The following is a 9,744-nucleotide window of genomic DNA, read 5'->3' on the forward strand; positions in this document are numbered from 1 at the left end:
TCAACAACCAAAGATTATTTAATATATGTATCATACATACATTGCAATGTACCAATGCATTGGTACATACATATATGTTATGTGTTCAATAATCTTAGCAACGAAGCGCACCGGTGTTAATAAAAATTCGAACAATCATTCGATCAAACACAATCAAATTATTCATTTGCCTGCAACAAGGAAACATCGACTGTTATGTGTATTTCACCGCGCAGTTGACTTCATAAACTAATTGCAAGCAAATGGACAACATAAATTTGTCTTATAGCCAAAGTCAGTTTTAAAAAAAATCGTTACCAAAAGCACAGGCGCAGAAACAACAAAGGAACTGCGGTGAAATGTAGTTGTTGTTTTGTTGGCTGTTTGCTGCCGTCTACAAAACGTACATAACATAATTGTTGTTGTAGTTCATTAACGTCAACACCGACACGCTCAAGTCGTTTTTCTGCTGTATTTTGCGTGTGTATTTGTATTGGCCTTTTTGGCCGGCATAAAATATTTTTTGAAATAAGACTGAAATATTGTGCTGTTCACAGGGTGATGTTTATGCACTTTATTAAAAGAATTGTTTGCAAATGTAAAATTTAATTGCTACGGTAAAAACGGTAAAAAAAAGGGGCCATAAATCTAAATGTTTCGTATTAATAAAATGATAATACATCTTGTTATCCGTACACCGTATCGGAGCACCACTGTGCTACTAAATTACATAAAAGCCAATCAGACTCGAACCAGTTAACGGATCTTCCGCAGTGTAGGGCCAAAAACAGCGGGCGTGAATTGAAATTTGGCAACGATCGCGTGAGCAGGAGAGAGAGAGCATAAGTGAGAAAGAGAAACTGGCTCGTGGGCGAATTCGCTCCACGGATAAAAATTAATTTTTAAAAACAAATATTTAAGTAAGCACATTTTATAACGCTATTACTTTTGATTATAAAATAGCTAATTTAAATTTTCATATTTAACGAATATGATTTATACCTAATTCAAATCTTTAACATGTTTAATATAAAATAGATAAATTTTTTTTTGTGTAAGTTCGCCGCCACCGGCGTCCCATAAAATGTGTTGTTTATGTGTTATGTTTTTGGCCAACTGCGGCGACCAATTTTCGCCCGCAAGATTTTCACATTAAAAATGGCTCGGCAAAAACAAATTAAGAAAGAAGTATGCGAAAATGATCGCTCGGCGCAGCTGCAAATGCGACTGCTTCTTCTTCCTGTTCTGATCAGAACGCGAGGGAGTTCATCGCTTCGTCTCTTTTGTTTGTTGCTTTTCATTTGTGTGGCGTGAAATTTTTATTTGATTTATGACCAGCTGTGGGTGCAAAAGAGACAGACAGCCGCTCAACTGGTTAACGCACAGAAATCAAATCACAACGTATGCTGGCAATTAATTATCAAGTCTCATAATCACCATTCATAAATAAAACAAACACACACGCACACGCTGGTGTGCTCCCATAAGAATACTTTCGCTTTCTATTTGGAGTCTCAAAAGAGAGACAAAAAAAAAACCGAAATTATGTAATTCCCTCGTTCGTGCTACTTAAATAATAATAACAGTTAAAGCCGAAAAAAATAAGTACAAAAAGTGTAACGCGCACCCACACAGCACTAATTTTCTGATTGGGAGGTGCGGCCTCCAGACCCTCACACACACACACATACACGCACTCACACGCACTTACCTTTTGTTGTTTTTCCTTCTTTTTTATTGTTGTATTTTCGTTTGTTTGCCTTCGCTCTCTTTCGCTCTCCTAGCTGCCGCTGTGTTGTTGTCGCTGCTGCTGCTTGTGCTGCTTCTTCAACATTGGTTCATTCATGCAATAGATCCCAAATGTTTCCATTTTACCTTGATCCTGCCATCAGGATTGCATTTATTTCCGCCAAAACGGGATGCCTGGCTTTGTTCACACACAAATAAGCTCGAAACACACACATGTGCGTTAAATAGTGGCTAATTGCGCCGAATAGCAACAACAAATCGCGACTTTTATTATGATTTCACATTCTTTCGGAAAACCACACACGCACTCACACTTACACACACACACACACGCACGCCAAGTGCAATTGCCGGCGTTGTTGGAGCGAGCGAGAGGCAAGATGCGAGACGCGAGGGGAACGGTCCGAAGAAGAAGAAGACGCCCACGCCGCGAATCGAATCGTTAAATATACTATTCACTGCATGCACTTCAGCGGAGCTTCCTGGCTATTTATTTTGGGGCAGTGCGCAGCTCGACGCTCGTTGAGTAACTGAACTCACCACCAATTGGAATTCTTGGCCAAACAACGCGAGCAGCTGATGTCGAATGGTGGGAAAATGAGGGTGGCGCGAGTGGAAGTTGCCATATCGCTGTGATCGCCAGTAGTAGATATGGGAGATTTAGCGGAAAACGAAAGACAAAATAATTATAATCAAACAACCGAATTATAAGAAAATAATGGTTAAACCTCAGAATTCTTTTAAATATGATTATCCCACGTGTCATTTAAGAAACGGTTGAAATTCACGATTCACCCTAATCTAGCTAAGACACCAACCAAACATTTCGGATTTATTTTCAGTTGAAGTGTGTACATACTTTTCTTGTCGATGTATGAAGCGCCATTGAAATTATAATTTGAATTTTTTCAAAGAATTACAATAAATTGAATTGCTTATCTTTTTTTTACTGGGAAATCAGTGCAAATGGAATTACGTTTCAGCTGGAATCGTCAAACTTACAACATAAACTTATTGTTCTTTTCGGACAAATGCTTCGAGGAGCGCTTGGCGTCAAGGAAGAGCGAGTGCACATCCTCGATGTCATCCTTGCTGATCTGGTTGCGTCCGTTCACCTTGCACATCTGATGGGCCGGGGTCAGCAGCTGGACGGCGTAGCGCAGCGTGGAGCTGGTTCCAATCTCGCTGAGACGTGCGAAAGCGTTCTCCTCCAGCTGCAGTCCCTCGGTCTGGGCGCGCAGCTTGATAATCTGCTCCATGTCGGCAGTGGAGTAGAGGAGTGTGCGGATGATTAGCAAACGATCGAGTAGATCCAGTGGAATTCCGTGCGGCGAAACTATGTCGGTGGTGCCACTGGAAAGAGGGAACTTTTATTAATACTTGTCCCTGTTGCCATGTTACCATGACTCGCTACTCAAAAAAATCGTAATGAATGAAACTACAGGGTAGCATTCAATCATATCCTTACTATTGCCATATTCTTACCGAATAACACAGCGTCCACGATTGGTGGCAAAAATCACAATTGGGGCAATGGGAGATTCCAGGGACTTGTGTAGGTAGGTGAAGGTCTCCAAATCAAGCATGTGGATCTCGTCGATGAAGAGGACTCCGGGAACCAGCTCGGCTATGCCCTGGTCAATGTACTTGTTTACCACCTTGTTGATCTCCATGCGTAGTTTGTCTGCTCATCAAATAGTAAATTAGTAAATCTGAATAGAATGAAAATTTTAAAACTAACCAGTGATTTCAGTTTTCTTCGGTTTCATGAGCTGCCCCATCATGGAGAGCACATCCTGGCCGCCCTGTGGACGAGCATTGGCCACATCCAGATCGTGCAGAGTAACATCCTGGATAACCTCCTTCTTCTTGTGGACATCGCCCTTGGGCAGCGGCACATACTCCTCGGTTTCGAGATCAAACTCAGTGGCAAAGGTGTCACTGCGACCCTGGCGCTTAACGGCACCACTGTTGGCCTCTATGTAGATGACATCGCCCACCTCCACCTTTTCCTTTTGCAAGGCATCAAAGATGCTGGGATCAAGTTTGAGTTGTTTGGTTCCCTTGGCTGTCTTCAAGCCGATGACCACATTGCTGATGGTCTTGCCATAGCCACCCATGGGATTCTCGGTTTCCACGGGCGTGAGTTCAGTAACCTCGCCCTCGTACACCTCTTTGGTCTCACGAATGCGCAGACCAATGGAGCGCCTGAAATTCTCCATCAGCACCTCGGTCTTCTTGATCTCATTGCTGAATACCTCCGATCCGACCATGGGACAAAAGGGCACCTTGTTACCCAATTCCTGGGCAATGGCCAGAGCAATGGCAGTTTTGCCCGTACCCGGTGGCCCGGCCAGCAGAAGCGCTCGTCCGGCCATCTTTTTCGATTTGATGAGGTCCACCACAATGCCGGCAGCCTCGCGTGCCGCCTTCTGGCCCACCAGTCCGGCTGCACTGTGCACGGCAGCTCCAACCTCGTCCAGGCCCAATCCCTTCACGTGGCTATGGGCTGCAATGCGCTGGGTGCGCACGGTGCTCTTGACTTCCTCGATCTTCATGGCGCCTCTGAATCCGTGTCCTGGCTGATGCTAATACTCTGATCCGTTTCCAGTTTCAGCTGTTCTTCGCCCGAGGGAGAGGTAATGTGAACTCAAGCGTTACAACGACCAAACAAACTATTGTTTCGTTGCCGTGGATAAAATTTGTTTTTCTGCCGGCGATTTGATTGGAAATTAGAAGCACACTTTGTTTCTGCTGCCGCGCGGGGTTACAGTGTGACCGTGCGAGGTTAAAATCCAAGCATGTGTGCTTGTTACACCGAACAACAAAGTCGAAAATAAAATAATTTATAATAAATGTTTTAAGTATAATAACAAATATTTTGAGGTAACACTTTACATCTATATTTAACAAAGTTAAGCAAAGATATTTGAGGTTTATTCTATTTTAACCAAACTGCAAATTTTATTCCACTTATACTTTTTTTAATGGCCAGTGTAATTTCACTTGGCACGTTTTAAAGTATTTTGTAGCGTTCAGAATACGGTCATTTTATAAACAATAACATTTCGATGGACTTCTTAGCCGTACCAAATATAAACAAATTAATACCAAAAAGACATAATACACGCTTTTAAAGTAGATCAAACCATGAGCTGCAACTACGCGGATGGATTGTCAGCCTACGACAACAAGGGAATCCTGGGAGCACCAGAGAGTTTCGACAGCGATGAGGATGTGGCCGAAAAGTGTCAGGAACTGGCTGATTTGATCAAGAAATCCGGGCACGTTGTACTGCACACGGGAGCTGGAATCAGTACGTCCGCAGGGATTCCGGATTTCCGTGGACCCAAAGGCGTTTGGACCCTGGAGGAGAAGGGCGAGAAGCCGGACTTCAATGTCTCCTTCGATGAAGCCAGACCAACTAAAACCCACATGGCTATCATAGCCCTGATTGAAAGTGGCTATGTGCAGTACGTAATCTCCCAGAATATTGATGGTCTCCACTTGAAATCCGGACTGGATCGGAAGTATCTTTCCGAGTTGCACGGCAACATTTACATCGAACAGTGTAAGAAATGCAGACGACAATTTGTGAGCCCTACTGCCGTGGAAACAGTGGGTCAAAAATCCCTTCAACGTGCCTGCAAGTCTTCAATGGATAGCAAAGGTCGTACCTGCAGATATGGAATCCTATACGACAACGTTCTGGACTGGGAGCATGACCTTCCCGAAAACGACCTTGAAATGGGTTTGATGCACTCCACCGTCGCTGACCTAAATATTGCGCTTGGAACCACTTTGCAAATCGTCCCCAGCGGAGATCTTCCTTTAAAGAATCTAAAACGCGGTGGAAAATTTGTCATTTGTAATCTGCAGCCCACAAAACATGACAAAAAGGCAAACTTAATCGTATCCAGCTATGTGGATGTGGTTTTGTCAAAGGTGTGTAAACTATTGGGTGTTGAGATACCCGAATATTCAGAGGCAGCCGATCCTACAAAGCAGTCCAAGCCAATGGAGTGGACCATACCCACAAGCAATGTAAATACCTTTCATAAAAAGTATAACAAGTATGTAAAAGACTCAAAAATTGAATCTAAAGCTAAGAAAACGAAGTACACGTAAGTCAAAAGTTTCAAATGAATAATATTTAAATAGCTCGTTAGAAACACAACGCATTTAGCACCCAACTATTTCATTCCTTTGAGGTATTTTATAAGTTAATTTTAATTAGTTTTTAATGACTGGTGCTTTATTGATTGCTAAATGTACCATATATGATTTGTTTAGATTATTAATTTAGTTACTAGTTGAACAAGAAAAATAAAGAACTTTCTTAATAAAAGGTACTTTCAAGGGGTTTATTTAAAAAGTAGTTTAATAGAAATCGATTATTGGTCCTAAAACTAAAGTACCTTATAAATCAGGCAGTATGGGCGGACAGGTGCACACAAGGTGCTTGTCACCATAAGCATCATCGATCCTGCCCACAGTGGGCCAGATCTTGGCATCTGGCTTAACAAAGATCTGTAACAAAAATTTAAATATAGGTACATAAAATAATTATGAAATAATGCAATGGACTTACGGCTGGGAAGGCAGCCTGCTCCCGTGTATATGGTCGATCCCACTTATCCGAGATCACCTGAGCTTGGGTGTGAGGAGACATCTTCAGTGGATTGACTGCCTTGTCCATGCGACCCGCCTCGATCTCGGCAATCTCCTCTCGAATGGAAATCATGGCATCGCAGAACCTATCCAACTCCTCCTTATCCTCCGATTCAGTGGGCTCGATCATCAGGGTTCCAGCGACGGGCCAAGACATAGTTGGAGCATGGAAGCCGTAATCCATGAGTCGCTTGGCCACATCCACTGCCTCGATATTGGCCGATTTCTTCAGGTCGCGTATATCCAAAATAAACTCATGCGCAACCAGATCGGAGTTGGGTGCCTTGTAGAGAGTCTTGTAGTGCTGCTCCAGCCTCTTGGACATGTAGTTCGCATTGAGAATGGCCACCTGGGTGGCTCTCTTCAAACCCCTGCTGCCCATGAGTTTAATGTACGACCAGGATATGGGCAAAATGGCGGAGCTTCCGAAGGGAGCGGCGGATACAACTCCGAAACTATGCTCCTCGCTGCTCAACGGACTGACTACAGGATGTCCAGGAAGGTAGGGTGCCAAATGGGCCTTCACGCCGATGGGACCCATTCCAGGACCACCACCTCCATGAGGAATGCAGAAGGTCTTGTGCAGGTTGAGATGAGAAACATCACTGCCATAATCTCCAGGTCGACACAGCCCAACCTGGGCATTCATGTTGGCTCCATCCAAGTACACCTGTCCGCCATGCTTGTGGATCAGGGTGCAAATATCGGCAACCGTTTCCTCGAACACGCCCATTGTCGATGGATAGGTAATCATTAGACAGGACAACTCGTGGGCGTGCTCCTCTGCCTTAGCTCTCAGGTGTGCCATGTCGATAGAACCATTCGACAAAATTCTAATAGGCTCCACCTTCATGCCCGCCATTTGTGCAGAAGCTGGATTTGTGCCGTGGGCAGAAATTGGAATCAGACAAATATTTCTGTGCCCTTCATTTCGGTGCTCATGGTAGCTCCTGATGGCTCGCAGTCCGGCATATTCTCCTTGGGCTCCCGAGTTGGGCTGGAAGGAAATACGATCGTATCCTGTAATCTCGCATAGGTCATGCTCCAGTTCCTTAAACATCTGATGGAAACCCTGGGCTTGTTCCACCGGCGCAAAAGGATGGATATCGGTGAAGTGGCGGAATGAACAGGGCATCATCTCGGTGGTGGAGTTCAGCTTCATAGTGCAGGATCCCAGGGGGATCATGGAGTGGACCAGGGAGATGTCCTTGTTCTCCAGTTTTTTCATGTAGCGCACCATGCGGGACTCGCTGTGGCGAAGGAAGCGCATTAAAGTTGAATGGTTTCTGGAGTTCATAAATCTCTTACCTGTGATAGCTCTGGAAAATAGGGTGCTGCAGATAGGGCGATGTACGCAGGAACTTGGAGTTCTCAATCGAGTTCTTAAGGACATCTTTACGCGCCAGAATGTGTTCCACAGTTGCCTCTGCCTTGAAGACCCACAACAGATCGTCCACATCCGCCACACTGACCGTTTCATCAAGGGCCACGCCGACAGTTTCATCTTCAAGATATCGGAGATTAATGCGTTTGTGCTCGGCACGCTCCTTGAGATCCTCAAGAGATTGACCTCCGCCCAGTCTAATGTGGAGTGTGTCGAAGAAGTTCTTGTTGATCACTTCGTGACCCGCGCCCAGGATTCCCGTTTGAAGGGTCAACGCGAAATGGTGGATGCGATTAGCCATGGCTTTCAAACCCTCCGGACCGTGGTAGATGGCGTACATGGCGGACATGTTCGCCAGAAGAGCCTGTGCCGTGCAAATGTTACTTGTTGCCTTATCCCGCCGGATATGCTGCTCCCTGGTTTGCAGGGCCAGGCGATAGGCATCGTTTCCGTCCATATCCCTGGTCACGCCAATCATCCTTCCCGGCATTAGCCGCACCAAGCTCTGCTTGCAGGCGAAAAACCCGGCATGGGGGCCACCGTATCCCAGAGGAACTCCCAACCGCTGGGAGGTTCCCACGGCAATATCAGCTCCAAATTCCGCCGGAGGACGCAAAAGGGTTAACGATAACAAATCGGTCGCCACCACGACGAGGGTCTAAATGAAAACGGGAGAGAATCCTATCGTCAAGTTCAAGTTCAAGTTTGTATTTTCTTATTTTTAATAAATATTTCAGCTTACCCCATTTTTCTTTGCCAGAGCTGCGATGTCCTCGAAGTCCTTGACATCACCATGAGTATCTGGATATTGGAGAAGAATGCCAGCCAATTCGCGGCTTGGCAGATCCGCCTGTTCAATAGGTCCCACCACGATTTCCAGCTCCAAGGCTTCCGCTCGCGTCTTGACTACGGACAGGGTCTGGGGATGCACCCTGTTCGAGAGGTAGAGTTTTTTCCGCTTGTTGTGCCTGGTGGACAGGCACATGGCCTCGGCAGCAGCGGTTCCCTCGTCCAAAAGCGAGGCATTGGCCACATCCAAGCCGGTGAGATCGGATACCAGGGTCTGATAGTTCAGCAGCGACTCCAAGCGGCCCTGGGCGATTTCCGGCTGATACGGAGTGTACTGAGTGGTCCAACCCGGATTCTCGAACATATTCCGGATAATAGTGTGCGGCACGTGGCAGTTGTGGTAACCCATTCCGATGTAGGAGCGCCATAGTTGATTCTTTAGCGAGATGTCGCGAATTCGGCGGATTAGCTCGTGCTCATCTGCAGAATGGAAAATTGTTGTCAGCCAGACGCAGACGAAAAATCGAAGATCAAGCGTGGTGGCAGTCAAAACACTGATAAGTGGGGGATGACCTCGCTGAACCGGGCTTATCACCCCGGTTATCAGCGCCTGCGAACACGCCAGGGGGTCCATTCCCTTACTGCCTTGTTTTTCAGCTATTTTGGGATTAAAACGTAGCGCTACTTACTCAGAGGTTTGTCCAGGTCGAGTTCCCTCTTCAGTTGAATGCTCTGGGGCACAGCTTTTTCCGTGAGCTCTGCCAGGGACTAAAATGAAAAAGGTGGTAAAAGTTAAGCTTGGCTTGATCCAAATCTGGGAATTTCGGATTCCAAAATGATGCTATCTAAATTGTTTTAATTTAATCACTTTTGTTTAACCACTCTGCGAGAAAATCTGATCTGAACACAGCTTTTTGGTGACCTTCCTACCTTGAAGCCCAAAGTATCCAGCATGGCCACCACATCCGTCTTTCGGGGTCCGATATGACGACTGGGAAAATCCGATTTGGTGGGAAATATGACCTCCTCCACAGGAGTGGTGGCCAGATAGCGATGACCACATCTTAGCAGTAGGCTTTGGCTGCTCCTTCCCAAAAATCGCTGCATGGTAAGGTTTAATCGAATTAACTAAGGCACGTCCACTCCACGCGGATTTCAATAGAGGACTGATC

The 9,744-nt window shown here is 45.5% G+C and overlaps 3 protein-coding genes across 3 annotated transcripts; 1 reads left to right on the forward strand and 2 right to left on the reverse strand.

The window, feature by feature from the left end:
- Window positions 1–2,601: 2,601 nt before the first annotated feature.
- LOC6606968 (ruvB-like helicase 1) lies at window positions 2,602–4,514 on the reverse strand. The gene is made up of 3 exons (XM_002031724.2): window positions 3,470–4,514; window positions 3,214–3,412; window positions 2,602–3,081 (listed from the first exon to the last, which is right to left on the reverse strand). The coding sequence occupies exons 1-3, from the start codon at window positions 4,284–4,286 to the stop codon at window positions 2,727–2,729; spliced, it is 1,371 nt and encodes a 456-aa protein (XP_002031760.1). The 5' UTR covers window positions 4,287–4,514; the 3' UTR covers window positions 2,602–2,726.
- A 286-nt stretch (window positions 4,515–4,800) lies between these two features.
- LOC6606969 (NAD-dependent protein deacetylase Sirt6) lies at window positions 4,801–6,080 on the forward strand. Its single transcript, XM_002031725.2, has one exon. The coding sequence runs from the start codon at window positions 4,879–4,881 to the stop codon at window positions 5,854–5,856; it is 978 nt and encodes a 325-aa protein (XP_002031761.1). The 5' UTR covers window positions 4,801–4,878; the 3' UTR covers window positions 5,857–6,080.
- On the reverse strand, window positions 6,064–9,722 carry LOC6606970 (glycine dehydrogenase (decarboxylating), mitochondrial). The gene is made up of 6 exons (XM_032721751.1): window positions 9,503–9,722; window positions 9,262–9,340; window positions 8,526–9,052; window positions 7,708–8,441; window positions 6,320–7,649; window positions 6,064–6,258 (listed from the first exon to the last, which is right to left on the reverse strand). The coding sequence occupies exons 1-6, from the start codon at window positions 9,677–9,679 to the stop codon at window positions 6,148–6,150; spliced, it is 2,958 nt and encodes a 985-aa protein (XP_032577642.1). The 5' UTR covers window positions 9,680–9,722; the 3' UTR covers window positions 6,064–6,147.
- Between the last annotated feature and the right edge of the window lie 22 nt (window positions 9,723–9,744).

This window comes from Drosophila sechellia, chromosome 3R (genome assembly GCF_004382195.2).
Source record: "Drosophila sechellia strain sech25 chromosome 3R, ASM438219v1, whole genome shotgun sequence".
NCBI lineage: Eukaryota > Metazoa > Arthropoda > Insecta > Diptera > Drosophilidae > Drosophila > Drosophila sechellia.

What these genes read in the sequence shown, in the direction of transcription:
- LOC6606968 (XM_002031724.2), bottom strand. Translation starts at nt 4,286, where the DNA reads ATGAAGATCGAGGAAGTCAAGAGCACCGTGCGCACCCAGCGCATTGCA. An exon ending in GAAGAAAACTGAAATCACTG is followed by an intron (nt 3,413 to 3,469) that starts GTTAGTTTTAAA and finishes TTTGATGAGCAG; the next exon opens with ACAAACTACGCATGGAGATC. An exon ending in CGTGGACGCTGTGTTATTCG is followed by an intron (nt 3,082 to 3,213) that starts GTAAGAATATGG and finishes CCCTCTTTCCAG; the next exon opens with TGGCACCACCGACATAGTTT.
- LOC6606969 (XM_002031725.2), top strand. Translation starts at nt 4,879, where the DNA reads ATGAGCTGCAACTACGCGGATGGATTGTCAGCCTACGACAACAAGGGA.
- LOC6606970 (XM_032721751.1), bottom strand. Translation starts at nt 9,679, where the DNA reads ATGCAGCGATTTTTGGGAAGGAGCAGCCAAAGCCTACTGCTAAGATGT. An exon ending in CTCTGGCAAAGAAAAATGGG is followed by an intron (nt 8,442 to 8,525) that starts GTAAGCTGAAAT and finishes GTTTTCATTTAG; the next exon opens with ACCCTCGTCGTGGTGGCGAC. An exon ending in ATTTTCCAGAGCTATCACAG is followed by an intron (nt 7,650 to 7,707) that starts GTAAGAGATTTA and finishes CCTTCGCCACAG; the next exon opens with CGAGTCCCGCATGGTGCGCT.